This window comes from Ovis canadensis, chromosome 20 (genome assembly GCF_042477335.2).
Source record: "Ovis canadensis isolate MfBH-ARS-UI-01 breed Bighorn chromosome 20, ARS-UI_OviCan_v2, whole genome shotgun sequence".
Taxonomy (NCBI): domain Eukaryota; kingdom Metazoa; phylum Chordata; class Mammalia; order Artiodactyla; family Bovidae; genus Ovis; species Ovis canadensis.
In genome coordinates, this window is record NC_091264.1 from 24,778,149 (window position 1) to 24,800,222 (window position 22,074).

General features: G+C 41.4%; 1 protein-coding gene across 3 annotated transcripts in view; it reads right to left on the bottom strand.

Annotated features, from left to right (window-relative positions):
• Positions 1-359: 359 nt before the first annotated feature.
• The window catches only part of FKBP5 (FKBP prolyl isomerase 5), a 119,380-nt gene continuing 97,665 nt past the window's right edge, over positions 360-22,074 (bottom strand). For all 3 annotated transcript variants that reach the window (XM_069564227.1, XM_069564226.1, XM_069564228.1), the window contains 6 exons: positions 17,415-17,571; positions 12,799-12,889; positions 10,210-10,293; positions 5,735-5,920; positions 3,378-3,617; positions 360-2,657 (listed from right to left, as the gene is read on the bottom strand). In XM_069564227.1, the coding sequence (XP_069420328.1) occupies positions 2,550-2,657; positions 3,378-3,617; positions 5,735-5,920; positions 10,210-10,293; positions 12,799-12,889; positions 17,415-17,571 (866 nt within the window). In that variant the 3' untranslated portion in view covers positions 360-2,549. The remainder of the gene's footprint in view (positions 2,658-3,377; positions 3,618-5,734; positions 5,921-10,209; positions 10,294-12,798; positions 12,890-17,414; positions 17,572-22,074) is intronic.

A 22,074-nucleotide genomic window follows, 5' to 3' on the forward strand; every position in this document is an offset into this window, starting at 1 on the left:
ACAGTGTTGTTTCTTGTCAATTTTCTGAGGTTTCTTTTTTTTCAGCTGGGCCCCCAAAGTAGTTTCCCAACCAAAACAACCTTTTTCTTGGAGACTACTTGAGCAAAACCAAGAATAACGGTGGGGGTAGGGTGCTTCCCAGGTAGTTCAGTGGTCCACCCACCAATGCAGCAGAAGCAGGTTCGATCCTTGGGTCAGGAAGATCCCCTAGAGAAGAAAATGGCAGCCTACTCCAGTATTCTTGCCTGGAGAATCTTCTGGACAGAGAAGTCTGGTGGATTACAGCCCATGGGGTCACAAAAGAGTCAAACAACTTAGCGATTAAAACAACACAACAACAAGAAGAATGGGAAATCACATTTGTTTTTCTGAATTTATTTAAGGAACACCAAAAAAGTACATCTGAATAGTTTTAAAAACCAATCTGCTATTAATTCATCTGTCTCACCACTCCAAATGCAGTCTAAGAGACAGCTGACTTCTAGACAAATTGTTTAAAATTACTGAATTTGATACAAGAATACATGAGTGGTGATGGGCACCTTGTAACAGTTTCCTGTGAACCACCTGCCCACCCTTCCCCTCTGTCCCCTCCACACATTCCTTTTCTGTTCCCGTGACCCATAACATACACTAGGGAGACGGTGGGCTAAGAGAATCTAGTTTTGGGAATACTATTTTGCTTGTTACCTGCAAAAATCTAACTGGCCTTTTTAGGATCTAATTTGAATCTTGGCCTCATTGGAGTCATGCTCTAGTCAACAGAGCTACAAATACTAGACAGTTAAGCAGACAAGTAAAGTCAACTTTTGCTTTATATTCTCTAGGTGAGATTGGGGCTTTTTAAAGAAATACCTCATGAAAAAAGACAAATGTGTACATGAGAAATTAAAAAGAATTCTAGTTATCATTAAAGGAGAAACTCAATTCCATTTGTTCCATAGAGACGAAAACTGGTATAAAAAGGAAATGACTTTATTTTTATGTTTTAACATGGGTCCTAACCCAAGAATAAAAGTGTTTTGTTAAAACCACCATAAAAATAAAAATGAATCTAAAATATAATTGCCAGTGTTTAGGATATAAAAAGGTTGAGCTGTTCCAGGTTGAAACAAATGTTTTTTGGGTTGCCCAATGCATTCCTATGAGTGTTTCTTATTTCTTAGGTTGTGGGACTAGAAAGCCGTGCTTAATCTCGCTTACCCGTAAGAACTAAAATTCAACTACATGTACGTATTTAAGACTTGCCCTAATTCAATGCCCAAGTACTGGAGATTTTAGGCTAGATGTACCTGCATGGGAAGCTGTTTTCAACTCTTTTCCACAACTCATACCAGAACAAAGCAGCTATCAGTGCAGGAAAACAAAGCCATAGCATGTCAAATCTGCAAGGAAAATGGTTAATGTAGAAGAGCAATGATTTATTTCTTCAACCTCACAGATTTTGTTTTTAAAAATTAAGCTACTTAGTAGTAAAAAGTAAAAAAAAAAAATAGGAGTGTAAATAAACTTCCATATATCAGTATACACATGTTTATGAGACAGGAATTTTAAAAAAGACAACAACAAAAAAATGCTTCAAGGATCCTAGATAGATAGGTTAAATAAAAACTCACTCCACATCAAAGATACAAGAACAAGTCTGAAATTCTTGATAGGAGAGGTCAGAATGGAAGTTAGAAACTGAACGGTAGCAATGAGCAGGCATTACTGGATGCAACATTCTTTCCTACCAGAGACAGAGGAGGGAAGAACAAGCACTATTCTGACTGTTCTCTTCACATTTCAGTGTCTCAGAACTTCATCCAAAGCGGGGAAGGCTAATCCAGAACCTCCTGCTCACCATCATGGAAGAGTGTTTTAGGAATGACAGGGTCCCCCTCGGGGGACAGGCTGCGGGGCAGAAACCACTCTCACAGTGGGGTTTCTTGACTAAGGCGGCAAAGTCAGCAAGCGAGATGCCTCTGAGGTTCTGGCTTTCAAGTGTGTGATGCTGCTGTGGACCTGAGGGGGACCTGGCCCCTCTACAGTGGGTTCTGTTCGTTAAAAATGCAACAGCTTGCATTCAGAGCACTTCAGTCATTTGGAAAACAAAACCTCCCCCACCCTCAACTCTCCCCTGCCCAACTATAGGAAAGAAAAAACTCATCAAGCATTGATTTCTAGGTTTCTGCAGTGCTATTAAAGTTCAATCAAATGTAAAACCTAACAGACAGCCCCCAATTGTTAGAATGATCTCAAGGGACCCGGAATTGGATATTGCAAGTTGACATCAACTGAAATGAGCTGGACTTAGGTGCTGGCTCACTCTCCACACTGACAGGCGCTGCTCTGTTCCACCTGGAGTGGTCCCACGCTGCCCCCGCGATGAGACCTCTGGGCAGCAGCAGGGTGGTGGTTTTTTGGGAAGCTACTGGTTTTGCTGTTTGCTTCCAGAATCACATAGACTATAACAAACTTTACATTAAACACTGTTTAGTCCTGAGTTGGGTGAAAGCCCATGGAGGAGGGGCCGAGTTCGTTAGGACTCTTCCCTCCGTGGCGTGGTGTCATACGTGCCCTTCGGCTTTCTGCTCGTCCATCGGCGGACTTCCTATTTCTTTTTCGTTGGTGACCCCTTCTAAAGTCTTCTTGCTCATTGCTTTACTGGCCTCTTCCTAAGGAGCAAACAGGGAATCAAGAGGGTTAGAGGAAAAAAGAAATGTCCAGTTGCTTCCTGGCTCCTCTAGACGGTCAGGTCTAACACAAGAGGGTGTGAGCACGACTGTATTGGGATTCACGGCTGGTCAGTCCCATCGCTGCTGCCATAGTTAGCCTGGAAGCTTTCCCTTTTCTTTGGTTAAAGTGACCAGCCTGCCCCAGGGACAGCTTTGACCGTCATGTCCACGTGACCAAGGGTCTGAGTGGACGGTCAGTGAGGACCAGAATACACCTGAGCGGTCCAGGGGGCTGACTCTGACTGCTCCTCTTGGGTTGCTAAGTTGGCTCTCAAGCCTCAAAGTAAAGGGCATGGGGTAGGGCTTCCCCTCAGAGCTTATTTCCTAGGAAGCTTCGAAGTTTCGACAAGCAAGTGTTGTGTTTGGGTTTTAAAATAATAAAAGCCTTAGTGCACTTCTAGGGAATTAATTCCCCTCCTCTCTTGCGTGGACGTGCCAGGGCCTCACAACTGTGCCTCTGGTGAACTGAACCGCGCACCCTCCCGGCTCATCCTCTAGATCCAAGCAGCCTCGACTGGCTCTGAAGTCCTTTTCCCTCCTCATGGCCTCTCGGGTTGTCTTCCTGGGCCTGTGTCCTACGGGAACCTCCTTAGGACGGAAGTCAGAGGCACGGTCGGTCCGTCCTCCCCCAACCTGAAGGTGGGTGGGTTCTGCATGTACCTTTGCGTCCTGCTCTGCAAACTTCTTGAACATGTTGGCATAGATTCTGCGGTCCCGCTCGTTGTGCTCCTTAGCCTTTTTCTGGCACATGGAGATCTGCAGCCTTGCAGCCTTATTCTGGGGGTTTACTTCCAACACTTTCTCAAAGTCGCCCTTGGCTGACTCGAACTCGTTCATGAGCAGCTGGGCTTCACCCCGCCTGTACAAGCCCTTCTCATTGGCACTGTCCAGTCCAAGGGCCTGGAGACAGATGGGCTGTATTTTAGAAAGGATGCATGTACCTTGTGGGAATTTGGAGAGAAAAGTCTCTGGCCAAGGGAATTAGAAAAGACCAGGCTCAAGGCAATTATATACTAGTCAAAATAATCAAATTAATTTCTTTTTTAAATGCAGTTTCTATAAATATCCCAAGGGGGCTTGGGAGGAGGGCTTTTGAGAAGTTCATTTTAAATGGCAATGGAAGAAGTAAATGCCTAAGACTGGCTGAGAAAATTTTTGTAAACACAAAAATAATGAGGGGACTTGACCTACCAGAAAAAAAGATATACTATTAAATAAACTACTAAAACAGTTGTTGGTACTCCATGAAAAAACAGGTTAGTGGAACGAAGCATTCAGAAACAGATTCACGTGTATGTATATAAAAAAGATTTAATAATCACAAAGATGGTAATGTAAACCACGTAGAAAAAGGAGTAACTTCAATAAATGGGGCTAAAACAGTGACTATCCACATAGAAAATAAGATTTAGATTCTATGTAGAAAATAAGATTTAGATTCTTACCTCATAAACACAAAAATAAATTCTAATCCAAATATATTTACATGCAATGCCCCATAAAAATATAATAGGGTTATTATTTTTTAAAAAGCAAACCTAGTTGGAGTAGGTTTAAGTACCAAATGGTTATTTTTAAAAATAATCTTAGGATGTAAACAAGCAATTCAGAGAAGAAATACTAGTTATTTCAATACAAGTAAAGAAAAGATGTGCAACTTAATTAGTAACCAAGAACTAAAAATGAAAATAAGAATTTTCTATTGTCAATAATACTGAGGAATCACTAATAATATTCAATAATATATAAAGTATTAAAATTTAAACATATTTAAATATATTAACAGAATGTCTTTTGACCCAGTATTTCAACTTCTAGGGATTTTATCCTAGAGAAATAATCCCATACATGTGCAGAGGGACACTATATAATTTGTAATATCAAAACCCTGGAAATCTACCAAAATGGGTTGGTTAAATAAACTGATAGATACATACACTGGATACTAAACAGACTTTAAAAAGAAAACGATGAACTGATGAGATGTGGAAAGATGTCCTTATTTTACAGAACGATAAATCTATACATTCTCATTAAAAAGTACACATACATGTTACTCTACTTATGGAAATGGAAAAACGAGGACTGTGTGTGAAGTGAGTGACTGTGGCCTTGGGAGAGGGTCAGTGGGAATTTTATGAATGGACTCAGGTTCTTAGATGTTTCTGTAGCGTCTGAGTATTGAATGACTTTATATTACTTCTATAAGAAAAGAACAGCAAAGGTTTAAAAATGTAATAGTAACATTATTCTCTCAGGCAAAATGCCATTTATTTAATATGTTATATATTTCATATAACATACTAATCCATAAAATTCAAAATTCTAAAACTCCATCTTACAAAGAAGGCCTGAAATGCTTGCTTTTCTTGTTCCCTTTGTCTGTCTTTAAGATACATCCAGTTACTAGCTTGTACCCATGGTAAAAGGTACACTGCTCACTCTGGGACCTAATACCTGACACAGCAGCATCATTAGTACAGAACAGAACAGAGTCATACATATGGTACTTCTCCCAGCCTTTTAGTGCTTAGGCACTGCTTACCATGTTAACAATACAGATGGAATGAGGGTGCTGATGCTTTGTGGGTCTTGCAAATTATTTATGTGTAATCCTAGGCAGTGAATAAATATAATAATATGTATATATCCCTGGATGAACAATCACAGCCTATTCTTAAAGACCTAAAAGGCTTAATAAGTTAAATCTGTTTTTATAAAATTGTGTAACCTGGTACCAAATGCCACAGACTTAAGGTCATGGATAAATATTGCTTAATTTTATCAAAACTTTTAACTCATAATGTATTATTATAAACAGTCTAGGCATAAGGAAAGTATGACTAGTAAAAAAAAAACAACTTTCTGAATTTCCCAGTTCTTACTGAGAAATAATCTCAAACAAAACAAAATGAAAAAACCCAAACCCTGGCTGAGAGGAAGTGGAAGATGACTAAGCATGAAGACAGGGAAAAAGATCTGGACTATGTGGCGTTCATCCCACACGCGGACACTACCTTGTCACAGCACTCCACGGCTTTGGTGTATTCTCTGAGCTTCAGGTAGCACATGGCCAGGTTCAGGAAGGCAGCAAGCAGAAACGACTCAGAAGCTTTCGATTCCTTTTCTGATAAGCCATATTCCATCTCTAACCAGGACACTATCTTCCCATACTGAATCGCCGCCTGCATGTACTTGCCTCCCTAAGAGAGAAAAGCTAGTAATTACTTGCTGTCCTGGCTCTGGAGCGAGTTCAAAGGGAGTGTAAGCTCAGCCCTCCCAGAGCGAGGCAGATCCTCGGAAGGGAACTACCACCTCATCCCAAGCAGGCTGCGCGAGTGTTCTGCTCTCCAGACACCTCTCCCTGTTCTTCTCGAGCCCAGTGACCTCTGAGCTGCTGCAGGGCGGGCACCGTGATGCTCTTCGCCAGCATTTACCATTTCACCCTTTTCAGCACATGGGCCTCAAGGCTTTTGAGTTACATTCTTTGGTGCCAATATTTACCAAATTTTCATAAGGCCTGTGAGTAGCTGTAGACTATGTCACTAGTTTACTCGAAGGGAAGTTACTTTCCCCTTTTCTCCTGATGATCAGCCCTGGACAGAGGATATTAGATTCTGTTAAGTGCTAGTCCCAAACCCAGCAGATCTTCGTTAGCTAAACCAAGGGTTGACAAACTTCCTATAAGGGGGCAGATAATACTTTAGGCTTTGCAGACCCAACAGTCTCTGCTGCAACTCTGTCCTGGCTACTAAAGCAGTGACAGACAATATATAAACAAAGGGGGGGGGGTGTGGCTGAGTCCCAGGAGAGCCCTGCCTACAGAAACAGGCTGTGGTCTGCTAACCACTAATCTACAGACCAAGGGAATATACACAATGAACAGCTGTCCAGCATACATATAAAACAAAAATCACTCAGGTGTTAGTCACCTGACTACATGAGAAAGACTTTTCTCTTAATCATATTTTCACTCAGTAGCAACTGTGAATAAAAATTGTATAATTAATTCACATGAATGATATATATGCTCTATTACAGTAGAAAGGAAGCCCTGGTGTCAGTTTCCAGTGATGAGGATGGGGTAGACACAGTTCCAAGTGGAGGGCCTGGATCTGAAGGCAGTCTTCCTCAGCTTACAAGGGGGTCACCCCCCAGTATGCCCAGGGAAACTGAAGTGCATTTCATATGCCTCACCTACCTTCAGCGTGATCTAGCCTACAGCTGGGCAAAATCATCTAACACAAAGCCTATTTTATAATAGAGTTCTGAGTATCTCATGTAATTTATTGAAAACTGTCCTGAAAGTGAAAACCAGAAAGGTGTGTGGGTCCAGAACCGCTGTGTCGGTTGTTCAGCCCCATGATCCCATGGCTGGGAGCCATGTTCACTGCTGATGACATCACCAGTTTGGGAAGAGGCAACCCAAATTCAAAAAGTATGACTTCTACCGAATGCATGTTGCTTTCACACAGGTGTAAGTTAGGGGCTGGCTGTCCTTGTAGTTTGCCATAGCCTTAGGCCCCACTACTCAAGATTAAAGTCCTTACCAGTTTCAGGGGCTGGCATTTTCTGTCATTGTCTTTTCTCTTGGTGGATTATGAGCTTTTGGGGACAGGAAGCATGCCCTATCCCTTTTGGAATATTCAGGGTTTAACATGAGGTGGCCCTTGATGATGGTTTGTTAAGTAAATATTAAGGTCAAAGGAATATAACTATGGAATCAAGTTTTTCAATCACTGGGAGCAAAATGGTGAAAGTGAAAGGTGTCCTTTTGCTCTCATCCTCCTCTAGCTACCTTTCTGTCTAATATATTGTCATAGAGGAAGGAAAGAGCCAGGGAGGACAAAGACCAGATCCGATCACTTCAGTAGGTTCTGACTGTCAGAATGGTAGAGAGGCTACAGTTTCTGAAAGAAAATAAAAAACCCCAAAGTATTAGACTTTACGTAAATATTCTTTACACTTAGAGAGTATTTTACTTTCTTGAAGTCCTTTCATATATAGTATATATAATTTTTATATCTCAACTTTAAATGAGCAAAGATCTTTGTGTTATTTCTGCTTCTGATGGACTAAAACTGGAGCTCTCAACTAGGGTGATTCTGTCCCCAGGTGACCATCTGGTAATGTTTCGAGATGTTCTTTAGTTGTCACAACTGGAGAATGTGTGTGTACTACTGGCAGCTAGTGGGCAGGGGCCAGGGCCACTGCTAAACCCACAGAACCTCCCACTAAACAATTAACTTTACAGCCTCAAATGTCAACTGTGCCAAGGTTGAGAAGTCTTCTCTTTCCTTCACTCTTCTAGAGCAAAAGAGGGTTTTTCTTAACCTAAAATCCGAGAGTCATGGACAACTTGTTTCTGAATCAGAGCACTGGCTTCCGGGTCAGTAATGGTGGTCAGAACACAGCCAAACCTAGTGTGTCTGCAGAGGGTCCTGTGGCTGAAAGATGACCCTTCACTCAGTTGCTTTAAGAATGCTTTATCCCCAAGGAGCACAAGGGGGCGCAAGAACCTCTTGGTAAGAAGTGTCCTCAGCCTTCTTCCCACTCTGCCTCCAAGTCAGAGGAGAGAGACACTGACCAGTTGTGACAGTTAACACTCCTGTCTCACACAGTGCTGTCAGCTATGCGAGCACAAATCGTGTCTGTCTAACTGACCTGCACAGTGCCGGGTGCAACGTCATATTATATGTGCTTAATAATTATTTTCAGAGCCAAATGAAGACAGTCCTCTCCTACCTTTCTTTAGTGTTCAGAAGTTCATATGAGGAGTTCACACTCTAAACACCAAAATCACTTCCATTTAAAAGCTTTTTACAATTCTACCCTACTAAGAGCAGAGACTTACCCACTTAGGTGTAAACCCAGCTGACAGGTCACTGAGAATAGGGCTCGATGTGTGCGTGGCATGACCGTGCCCCACCTCTGCCCTGGCCGCCACAACAGGACCCCGTGCTTGTGCATAAGTCACACACCCTGAAAAGTCGAGGCCCAGGAAGGCTGCTCAGCAGACTGGAACTTGCCCTGACATCTGAAAAGGGAATGTGTATAGGAACCCACCTACCATTTCTAAAGTCATACAGCTAAAACTAGGATCGCCGCTGGGATGTTTTACCTATAAATGTAAAGGTGCCTCCAGGGAAGTTTTTAATGCAAAACGTTCAAAGACATTCTGGGAGAAAAAGTCTTAGGTCAGTGGTTCTGAACCTTTTCATTAACTTTCCCCCAAAAGAATAATGTTTTGAAAGATTTTGTCTACAAATTGCATGTTAAAAATAATATGTGTGATCCAGGTTTTATCCAAACATCAGTAATTTTAAGAGGGTTCATAACATTATGAAATACACAAGTCACTATTGTGGTTATGATGCTAAGACGCAACAAAGTTAAATAATGGTATAGCTACTTTAGCACTGATTTCTGCTGCTAATTACAAATTCTTGCCATCTCTCTGTATATATTCAAGACACAGCTATATGATACGTGGCTTTGCAACACTGAGTCATCAGCAACCAATTAGAGTTTCTGAACAGCTGTTTTATTACACTGAGTTGATATTGTCATTTAATCACTAAGTCGTATTCTGACTCTTTGCGACCGGGCTCCTCTGTCCATGGGGACTTCCCAGGCAAGAATACTGGGGTGGGTTGCCATTTCCTTCTCCAGAAAATCTTCCCAACTGAGGGATAGAATCCATGTCTCCTGCATTGCAGACAAATTCTTCCCCTCTGAGCCACCAGGGAATCCAGTATATATGAGTTATAAATAAACATATATTATCTATACCCACAGTAAGAAATGCTTTAAGTTATGATTTGTAAATCATACAAATCAACTCATTTAAGCAGGTAAAGTGACAGATGTTGTTATATTCATGGTGTCACCGTTAAAGTGAATAATGAGAGTTACTAGCCTTTCTGGCAACCCTATGTTGATTCCTAACAATTTAACTTGATTATTTAAAAATCTAGTAACATGCTCTTTGCACTTTTTATATTGGGTTCAGTTCCTTTCGAAATCTGTGCATGAACTTTTCTCTCATCATGTACCTAAGTGACTTCCCCAAAACAGTAGAAAGGGAAAATGATATGAAACTTATCCCTTTGAATGCTACTATTTGCTAACAATTATTCTATTCATTCTTTGTTTTGTTGCACAAACACTTGGTGACGGCCCACTATGTACCAAGCACAGTGCTTTAGGCCTTAACTGATACATGGTGAGTGGGCAAGCCAGACCTGGTCGGATGCTATGGATGGTTACAGTCTAGATGAGAATGGGTAAAAGAGGCATTTGTATTCTGTGTCACATTAATTCATTCTGCCTTATAATTTCTTATGCTGAAAATGACAGACTTGTAAAAGTTCAGGCTTATTCTTATCCTGAAGGGTACTGACAGAATCCAGGATAGGGGATATCAGCACAATTCACTGATACTTGAGTAAATTCTTTGAGATGGAAAGTATCGTACAAAGACTCAACGTACCTTGAAGTACACAGTCCCCTTCTCTTTGACAATGGCAGCCTGCTCCAGTTTTTCTTTGGTATCCATCTCCCAGGATTCTTTGGCCTGTTGTATAAATGTATGACAATGGTTAGATGAACCGAGAAGGAAAAAGCATCAGCTGATGTCCATAAGAAAAAACTATAGCTACTTCCACAGAATACCCACACCTCAAAACACAGTGGCTTTTAAAACTGTGTGCCCTTGCCAATGCACTGATAGGCTAGAACTCACTCTCCATGAGAACAAAGGTGTAGCTTGACCCACGCTGCTCAAGAGGGAGGCTTGGGTGGTAACACTGTAAGGAACGTGAACTGTTGAGCCCAGTTAAAGAGTGCATCTTTAGAATTACAAGGTGAGGCCACACAGTGAAAGCTGGGGCCTCTTTTCTCATTCTGCTGCTATACTGTTATACAATTTGCGCAAGCTGTTTCTCTCAAGATTCAGTTTTTACCTCTAAAATGGGAACACTACTGCAGGCAAGTCAGTTATATACTCATACACAGTTTTAAAAACTCCAGGTCATGTAATTGTCTATATTCACTGTGAAACAACCAGACCTGAAGCCTCCAAACTGTGGCAACTTGCATAAGTTTACTTGGGGAATTTCAAGGAAAACATAATTGGGAGGACAGAGGTGACGCAAAGACATAAACAAGCTCTTTCACGATCACCTGCTAATTTGTGTGTATCATTACTTTCCCACATTACAGATAGGAGTCCAGGGACAACTGCACTTTTATTAAGAACAGCTGGATCATAAAGGGTCAACAGAACAATCTGAGAGGCCCTTTAGGGGAAAAGCACTGACACAGCCATTGGCAATTTACTGATAAGCTTCAGTGGATTATAAATCTGTTCTTAATATTACAAAACAAAATTAAATCATGTTGCTACCAACATCATCACACACTGTCACATGGTTTCAAGTATAATCTCATAGCACTGTGGTCGAAAAGACGCTCGACAGAGTTTCAGTTTCCTTAAATCTACCAAGGCTTGCCCTGTGGCCCAGCGTGCGATCTGTCCTAGGCAATGTTCCATGTGCACTTGAAGAGAATGTGTATTCTGTGCTTCTGGATGGACTGCTCTATAACTACCAATTAAGTCCCTCTTGTCTTAATTGTCACATGTCATTTAAGGCCTGCGTTTTATGATTTTTCTGTCTGGATGATCTGGTCACTGATGTAAGTCCCCCACTATGATTGTGTTACTGTCATTTCTCCTTTTATGTCTATTAACAGCTGCCTTATATACTGAGGTGCTCCTGTGTTGGTCTGTTGTATCTTCGTGGATTGATCACGTGGTTTCAAATGTGCCCTTGGGGCTGTGACTGAGCACAGGCTTGCTGTGGTGTACTACAGTACTACTCAGCAGTGAGAGGGCGCCTAAGTGGGCCAGGGCCACAGGGCCACGATGGCAAGGGGTGGGGGTTACTTTACTGAAATGGAAACAAGAAAGCCAAAGGGCTAAATAACCATGTGCAAAAGATCCCCTTTCCCCTATGTGAAACCACTTTGTGCCGTGAAGACAACTTTGGAGGATCAGGACTTCAGACGACATTACCTGACAACAGGCAATAGCCGTGAAAAGAGTAGGTGTGTGTTTGTGTTATGATTAGGAGCATCACCATAAGGAGAGGATCCCAAAGCTGTCCTCCTCTTTCTCAGCCCAACATTAAGAGGCCCTCAGGACAATGATTCCCTTTCTGTGTCTAATAACATAAAAATGGTCATGTTTCTAGTCAAAGCTTAAAGTAAGGAACATCGAGGTAGTGCTGGGAGGGAATGAAAGATGTCTACAAAATGCACTCCCAAGGCTCTCAGGGAAGGGAGACTTTGGTGGGGCAGGGACATAGCTGGATGTGACAGTGTACCCAGCTCAGGCAAATGTTTTGTTTGTCCAGGGAAGCTGCTGCCGGGAGCCTCCAGAGGTGGATCTGAGATGGAAGTATGCTCAAGGAGGTGTGCCATTTCTGGATCTTGAGGCCAACACTTTTTTCTACTTGGACAGGTATGAAAAGAAAAGGTCTAGGGTCAACAGATTTGTTCCTTGTGTCCCTTGTCACGGAGCCTGGTGGCCCACGAAGCCTTGTATTTTGGATAATAACTTGGAGCCACACTGACGGCCTCTTCGCAACTCCTGTGAAGGGTACAATCCGTTCAGCCCTGGAAAACTGCACCCCACTCCCCCAAGGAGCTGCTTGGCAAGAACATGAACCTTTTTGTCTTCAACCCAGGAAAAAAAGTACAAAAAGAACAAGTCTAGGAACAAATAAGGGAACAAGTCTTGGCTTCTACCCAAAAAAGTTAATAATAATAAAAAAAAGGCTGACACATAGGAACAAAATAAGAACACTGAGCTCCTTGGTTGCATATCAGCTGTGCTGCATCAGTTGTCCGGTGCTTTAGGAGCAGCATCAGAGACAGGGGACAAACTTGGTCATGGAAAGCATGACACAGAAACAAATACCATCTATCTATACCATCTGGTAATGTCAGATACTAATTTACAGGAAGTAGATGGAGAAGAAAATCTGTCATGATTTCAGAGAAGTTGGTATTTTCTCACCTTTTCGAAGCTCTTAAGTGTAACTTCATATATAAGCTCAGCATTAGGTTCAATGCCAAATTTAGGCTTCCCTGCCTCTCCAAAACCATATCTGAAATGGAGAGGGGAAAAAAAAACAACTTTAAAGAACTGGTCTATTTCCAGGCACCTCCTTCAGTATCTTGAGGCATCACATTAGCATAGAGCTCTCATTTGCAAACTACACACATCAGAGACCCTGAAGATAAACCAGATGTTGGTCAGAACATACGGTGCCAAGTACCGCTGCTGTGGTTTTTAAGAAGCCAGGCTCCATTTAGTCTTCTTCCTTACATTCCTCTGTGATGCAACACCTGGACTCCTTGGGACAGCTTGCTTAATATAACTGTAAATGTCACTGTCTTTTTCTCTGCTTGATTTTATATTTGGTTCTTTTTATAAAAAAGCCATTATTTGATTGTCTTTTTCTCTGCTTGATTTTATATCTAGTTCTTTTTTAAAAAACAGCCACTATTTGACTATCAGGGCTGAAGCTTCATCAGGACCTAGAGAAGACAGACACTATAATTGTTACAGTGCTATGTGGGAGAGTTATGTTTTAATGAGCTTTTAACTTGAAAATGCTGTCCCCTTCCAGAAGTGCCATTTCCAGTCAGATAAATGGGGGAAAAGGATCACACACCAGAAAGGATATATATCCTCACAGTATTTCTTCAAGACTTTTAGAAAGCATAATAGAAAACACAAAATATATAATTTAAAAAACCAGCCCCAGCAAGCTCTAAGGCCTCATCAAGAGAAATACCCTGCACTGCATTCCCATAGCTCCCTGGCTGTAACTCTACAAAACACTGCATTTTTTAGCCAAAACTTACTGAATACAATTACTGAGGATATAGAAATTTGTTTTTTTCAGACCATTTAAGATTTTAACAAATGCAAGGCATTCGAGGGAGCACACGTCTACGAGAACGGAAATTCTGATGGAGCTTTGTCTGTCTGGTTCAGTGGTTTCCCAGCATGTAGAACAATGCCCAGCATAATAGGAAAATGTTCCCTGGAATAATTCTACTCCCATGTGTTTCAAGCCAACTTCTCTTTAATATATGGAATGGCACTGCAAAATACTTAATAACTCAAACACTCAGGCTATGGGATGAAAGATGCCAAAACCGGGTTGATGTGTCAATACCTTCAGTTTTCTCTGGGGTGAGAGGACTGGAGTGGGAACACTCAGCTCTTGCTGTCTGCACCGCTTCTCTCCTCCCTGCCTGAATTTTTCAGGAAGAAAATGTTTACTCATACCTCCACTGTCACACAAGACAGTGGAAGCTGGAGCTGGAGAAAGGCACAGAGATGGACTGAAGCTGGCAGGAATGGGGTGGGGTGGTTTTAATAGCAGGGCAAAGGGTATCTTCAGCGAAGAAATAAAAGCGGACATAATTACCAGTGGCCAACTGTAGGAAGTGGTGACTAGTTTTCTACTTTGAGCTCTCAGACTGCTCTATCTCCTATTTCGTTCCTGCCATCTGGTAAATAAAAGACATTCTTCAACTGCTGGGAAGCAGGTAGCCAGGTGTGTCCTTGCTAAGCGTTGTGTTTACTGACAGCACAGTTGCACAGTCTAGTCTGTGAAGACGTATGTGGAACACAATCCCACGGAACTGTTTTGGGAGCATCTAAACTGACTTCCAATTATACAGAAGCTTGTCTGATTTACTCTGGATTAGGCTGGGTGAGGAAAGACCCACAAATTCATCTGATTGAAAGACATGCATTCTCAGTCATGTCCGACTCTTTGCGACCCCACAGACTGTAGCCTGCCGGGCTCCTCTGTCCATGAGATTCTCCAGGCAAGAATACTGGAGTGGGTCGCCATTTCCTTCTCCAGAGGATCTTCCCAACACAGGGATCGACCCCACTGTCTCTTGTACTGGCAGGTGGATTCTTTACCACTGCGCTACCTGGGGAGCCCAGCTGAAGACCACCACAAATGGGATTTCAGGCTTAACCAGAAGACAGGCTGGGTTACAGTAACAGAAGGGATCCAGCATCAATGTTCTTGACCTGACAGGTGCCTGCGGAGAGCAGAGAAACACTGATTGCTCACGACCATCATGCCCTTCTGCACACACAAGCAGCACCTGTACCGTGTATGCGATTATTCCCTTTTTACAGATGGAGAAACTAAGACTCAGAAGTGCTGCCTCAGAGTCGCACACAGGCAGTGGTGGAGCCAGGATTTAAATTCAGACTGTGTGGGTCCCAGAAAATTGTTTAGTTTTTGAACCACACTGCCTCATAATGAGATACTCTGGCTCTTGGCAGCCTGTTTTTGTTTGGGGTTGGTGCTGTACAGAAGACAAGGAAGAAAAAAGTTAAAACTAGCCATACTTTACCTAAAACAAGAAAGATTAACCAGTCACCATATTTAAAACAATATTAAAGACATTGTCTTGATGAGAGGTGAGAAAATGGATTCTCTGTATGTGTTTGATGAATTCTTTATTATGAAAACATCCTGTCAAGGAGTCTTGTCAGAATCAAAGAGAAGGTATATGCCCTGGAAATCTTTTGGAGAATGAAATACACGTGACACTAAGAGTAACACCGAACACATATCTGCAATAGCCATGTTTATAGCCACACTCAGCTGCAGTGTGTCTGTTAAGTGGGAACGTGGTAAGACAAGAGAATTCACTGCACACGCTCCCCGCACACCCGGATTCTCTACGTACACAGATCGTACATGGTGCACATGTGGGCAGTCTCCTGTTACAGGCATTGCACTTCATGACTGCTTAACATACTAAGCAACATCTTAAAGAGGAAATAACGTGCTCCTTTCTAACCATGCTATTTCCACAAAACATACGAAAAATGTTTTAGACCTAGAAATTCATGAAAACTTGTTGCCTACTTTTATGCCTGAAGAATCTACCACATGTTAAAACAGGGTTTCCTTTTCCTTGTGGTCTGACAGTGAAATGGGAGAGTCATCAGGACAGCAATAACAGCCAATATGCCGAGGGTCCGGGTGTGTCAGGCACTTTGCTACGCTCCTTACATGCATTCTCTTACTTGGTCCTCCACAACTCTGTGAGGTAGATACTGCTATCCCCATTTTACAGAAAGGAAAACAGACTTAGAGTCAAGTATACACGGCTGGTAAGCTGCATGTTTTTTTTGTTTCTTTTTTTTTTTACCACAATTTAAACCTGCAAGGAACCATCTGCATTAATAAATATAAGGGTAATTCCGGTTTCTCTCTGCCCATTAAAATTGAGACATCTCTTCCCACAACTGGCTTGTCAGCTGGGTTAAAATGTAATAAACTGATGCATATTATATGTTTATAATACATGCAGAACTCCTCTGCAAGGAACTTAAATCTGAAAATATATGTGCATAAATACCACTCTCTTTATATGAGCTTAGAACTAATGTAACTTTGGGATGCTGGATTAAAAATAATTAGATATTACTTAGATATGGAAGAGATGGCCTGTCTATGCCCCACCTGAGTTAAAAAATAGTTTCTTACAAAAGAGAAAACTAGATTCATCTCAGTGAAGTACATACCACTATTTACATAGTAAATGCAAATAAAACACAAAGGTGGGAATATACTAGTTCAGAAAGGAAGAAGGCAGAGAAAAAGAAGGCATTACATAAAAGGTGCCTCAGTGAAGGCTCTAAAGGGTTTGAGATGTAGAGCATTTTGCAAGGCTTTTCAAGTGGATTAGTGGCATGACTGGAACATCACTTGAGAAATACAATTATGGCTCAAGTGTCAGGGCAAAGGTAAATATGCCACTGGATTAGGACTAAGGCTACACAAGGCAAGTGTATTCTTATACAAAAAGCACAAGAATACCTATTGGCAAGTGCAGGTCATCAGGATTCCCAGTAACTCAAAAGTCCTACTGACGGAAACCCACGGATCCAGGGAGAGAGGAGACACAAGATAAGCAGATGCACTTTCACACAAATAGAATCAAAACACCCTGGTTTCTCTCAAGGGTCCATTTCTCAAGATAGAAGGGTTAGATCCATGGTATAATTTTAGGTTTAAAAATAATACCAAACATGTTTTCACAAGAGAGACTGTTAGTGTCTGATAGTTCTAAGCTTGGAAGTGCTAATGGATATCCTTATGATGGGAAAAATTTAGGCAAAAATGAGTCATCTCCGCTGCCTTTAGATCCAGGAAGAGCACTCTTTTTTCAGGGAGTCTGTATAAGAACAGGCGGCACAAATTCAAGTGGTGATAAGTCACCCAAATGTTGCTTCTACTTCCAGCCCCCACGGTTACCGCCTCCAGCCTATTTCAGAGGAAAGGGGAGAAGGGGCAAGAGCTTCCTGTCTTGGCGACATGACCGGCAAAATAAACAGAGAAGCAAAACTCGCCTGTCAGTCCTACCCTGAACACACATCAATCAAGTGAACAGGCTTACAAACCTCTGTAATATTATAAGGCCCATTAACTCACCCTAACTGTAGCCTGATTTAATTAATTGTTTCCACTCTTGGCATTAACTTCACTGAAAATAGCAAAATGCTGATTGAAAAAACAAGCGTATCCCTGTTCTTTAGATAACGTCAGTCACTGTGTACTGAACCAGGACACTGCTTACCGTGGTCCAAGATATAAAATACATTGTTCCTCACGCTGCATTTTCTCCAGGGCTTTGTCGATTCCGATTGGAATGTCGTGGTCTTCTCCTTCACCAACGATGAACCCCACATCTCTGCAATCAAACATCCTTCCACCACAGCGGCCTTCCAGGTGGACTAGAGAGGGGAGACAGGACAGTCAGCAGAGCTGCTCCTTGTGACTGGCTAATGTAGGTCCATGATAAATGAGTATTTCCCCTTCTTTGCATCTGGAGACATATGGAGTATGTCCTGTTGAAGCTTAGTCCACCCAGTTGGGAAATTTAAGCGCAATCATATTTATCTCTAAGTTTAAACTTAAAAATTACTGTAACTATACGAATAAGATAGTTTAGCAGATAATAAAGTGGAAACAGTTCTAACTTGACAGAGATATCCTCTACTGTAACACAAGAAACACTAATTATTTAATAGGTAATTATCAAAATGTCACAAATTTAATGCCAAGTAGATAAAGGCTTAAACATTTTCTTGGCTTCAGATGTCTGGGTTGAAAAAGAACTGCATGGCTATTTCTCCAGTGATATACAAGGGTTAACTGAATACAGAAGCTCTTTTTTAAGAGCTTTAACCTCATTCACAAACATGTCTAAATAAAATGGAAAAGCCAAAGGCAACATCAATAACTAACACAGCTGTAATCCCTTAGTGGAATAATAAATGTAAAATGTGAAGGAATCAAGTCTACTATAACTTGAAAAATCAAATTTCTCAGCCACCTCCTCAGAAATGTTAAGAGGTCAATTTCTCAGGGCCTACTTCGCCACTGTACTCAAACTCAGCTCATTTGCAGGGTAATTTCATATTAGATAAGGGGCTTTATGTTAGTATAATATAGAAAAAATGCATATAGATATGTATTTCCCTCTTGATTGGTTAGACTTTTCCTTCTGGGATAAACAATTCTCTGAAACTTTCCAACTATGTTTAGTATTAAGGATATTCATTCCTTTCCATTTAGGTCTTTGACTCAGTAAGAAAAATGGACAGTTTGCATGACAGCACGGCAGCCAAAAAGCAATATAATAATTTATCTTTCACAAAAAATTCTTTATTCCTACTTCTGTAATATAATGGCCTTGATTCAATGTAATGAATTCTGAAAATGCTTCTTTTCTATGACTGGTTGGGCTACTTTAGATCAATAATTTGCTTTAGAGACTAAACATCACTTGTTCTGTTACACCCGTTGCATGAGACAGTTATCTTCCAAATACGAATTCAATTCCAGCGTATACTTTTCAACTTCTGAATCTCAAAGCTCCTTTGAAACTCTAAAACTCTATAGTTCTATGACCCAGTAATGTAACTCTCAACACAGACCAGAAACTAGTTTCAAAGCTAATTCCTGTAATTTGATCAGGTTACCTTTAGCCCAGGGCTAGGAAATGAGAGAAACCCTGAAGAGTAAATAGCAGTGGCATAGATACTAGGGGCCAAAATGTCACATGGACATTTATGCTTTCAAGTTCTGTACCCTTTTCTAATCACTAGGATTAATACTATCCTGGTTTGTCCCCATCACAGATATAGGATGGAGCCAGACACTTGGGCCAGACTAGAGAAGGCCTGATTCGAGTCAGACCCTCTACACAGGGGCGACAGCTAGACTGGCTCTCAGGGTGGAGCTGGAATAGAGGAATTTTGTTCTGTTCGATACTCATAAATAGAGATAACTCTCAATTAACTCACCTTTGGAACATTCTAGATAAAATACAACTTAGCTTGCAGCACGGTGAAAGTTCTCTCAGAAACAGTCCCAAATAAATTCAACTTTATTATTTTCAAATACGTACACACCTGAGAGATTCTGCAGGAAATTCTAAGCTTAAAGATATTTTTACTAGAGGGACTTCCCTGGTGGTCCAGTGGCTAAGACTGTGCACCCAATGCAGGCGGCCTGGGTTCCATCCCTGGTCAGGGAACTAAATGTCTGTCTGCATGCTGCAACTAAGCCCCAGCACAGCCAAGCAATTTTTTTTTTTTTTAAGATATTTTTTACTAGAGTAAAAGCTCGTACTTCTAAAGGATTTGGGAGTTCTAAAAAGTTTATGTTCTTAAATATTTTAAAATCTGCCCAAGAAATTTAGACTAATGTGATGACACTTTTCATGAAAAAAAGATTTGCTGAGCAAAGTGAATTTCAGCCCACGTATTGTAGCACATCTCATGCACTGAGATTTATGATCCTAGTAGCTCACAACTTTTTGTGTGAGGTTTATTGTTAGAAGTGTTTTCCTCCCTGAAGGAGAGAACATTTAGTGGGGGAGGAAGCTATCAGTACATTCGTTGTGGTTTTAGGCTGATCAACTTTGAATGTGTTTTCAAAACAGGAAATCCAGAGACTCTGCGAAAGATTCCTGCCTGTGTGTCAGTTTCCTAGGCTGGTTTTCAGCTTGATGCATATACTTGATCTTAAAATTATATAAATGATTTCAGAAATTCTCCTTGCCTGTGATAACCCTTCATGTTAGGGAAAGAAAAGACTGGCTACTAATAAACATGTTGGGAAAGATAAGTGAAGCAAGCAAGCAAAAAAAAGAAGTTCAAGTCAAATTATAATGAAAGTATAATTAAGAAAGCAAAAAAAAAAAAAGTTCACCACAGCTGGTTTAAGAGAGATAATACTGGGAGAACTAGTGTTTTAGCCACCCAATAGGGAAACATTTGCAATAATGCTTACAAACACTTGCTACCTTGTAGAGGAACTAACCTGTTTTTTCTATTAAATCTCTTTTAAGTTGAACCTGAACAAGCACTACAGTACCACAAAATCTTAAACTGATAAACTGATATGCATGTGCGCACACACACAGCAGTCTCTCTGTGTATATAAAACCTTTTAATATTGACATTATCTGGAATGTCAGTGCAAGAGGAGGTGTTACAGCCTTAGTAGAGAGCCCATTGATTCTTTACATCTGCAAGTAGCAAACCCTATCGCTAGGTTAACTGATTTCTAAAATTGGAACACTGGTGTGACATGTTTCATGTGACAGCTGACGAGAACTCACACCCCATCCTGGAGCTACAGAAATGCCTGCGGATCGCCACAGCAGGGTCCCCCATCATGGGGACAGATGCAGACATGTCTGGCTCCCACATATCTGTTTTTTAAAAAATTGTCTCAACAATTGCTACCAAAGAAAACCATGGCAGTTTTGGCTGTGGAAGACCTGTGGTTGCTTTTGACCTTGTATCACTTAGAGCAAATACTCATTTAATAAATATTTAATAATAACCATCATGACTCACTGGGAGCTCGGCCTCTAGGGCTCAGGAGGTCTGTTGCTAATTCCAACCAGCCTGATTTACGGGAAGTAAATGATCTATGACATGCCCAAAGAGAATAAAAGTACATACAGGATGCTTCTACTTAGGGCTTTTTTGGGGGAGAGAAAGAAATACACAAGTTAAAAAGGGACAACATTTTCTCTTGACTTCAAGTCTATATAACTTAAAAGGGGGAGATCCTCCAAACCCCACGAAATCGAACCAAACTGAATTACCCGAGCCTCTCTGCGAAATCCGAGTGTAACCACATCAAGTGAGCCTGGTCTGCTGCAAAACATCACTTAAACTGGAGCTCTGACTTATTGTTCTCTTTCTGCCCTAGAGCAATTTTGTTTTGAAGAGCACAGAACACCCTGTTCTGAATGTGGCTGGCACATGAACTCGATGTGCTGACAGCAATTTGTACTCCGATTAAAATGGGGGGGAAAGGAAAGAGTGCACTGCAGTAAGGAGAGAAAAAAAATCTGGAATGCAAGAATCCAGAAACTTGCATTTTGGGTATAATTTGTATTTTAGGAAGCAAAACTGAGAAAGAGGCTCCATAACCTTAATAAATTTTAAAAAGGGCTGTAATCCTCCAGCCTAAAGACGTTAGCTCTGGTGAGTGTTTTTCCCTTTTCTAATTATAGTAGTTGGTGTCTGATAGCTTTGTACTCATTCCCAAAACAATTACTGGGTCATGGGGAATCTGAATGGGAATAGTGTAATGGCATTACTGCTAGACAAGACTGGCCATTTAGCCAGAGAAAACCAGGTTGTGACAGGTTACGTCCACTCAGCAAGGGTTTTCTCTGCTGCCTACTTCATGCCAAGGGAGTTTCTCTCTGCCTGCGTCCCCTGCCTAACAGAGCAGAGCACCCAAGAGACAGTGGGATCTTAATGGCCCCCTGGAGAGGCAGATTCAGAGATGGGTTTCTCAAATCAGGAGAGAAGAGCAGAAGAGAAACCGCTCCCCTCGGGCACAGCGGTCAACTCCCCCCACTGGAAGGCTGCTCAAGGCACTGAGGGACAGAAGCTAGCTGAGAGCAGGCATGGAACCCGGCCGCGTGAACAGAGTAACGGTTATGAATAATGGTTACACATCTTAGTCTAAATAGGAAGCGTACACACAGCAATACATTCTACACCAACAGAACTCCTCACCACTCTCTCCTCTTCACACTAGCACAGCACTTGAGTCACTGCTGGATTCCTGTCCCACTCAGTCACTTGCCTGTGGCTTTAGGCAAGGTCATTTAAATTATCCGAAGATCAGTCTCCTCATCTATACGTTAGGGAAACAATGTTAGCTAACTCCCAATTGTTGACAGGATGAAATTAGGTACT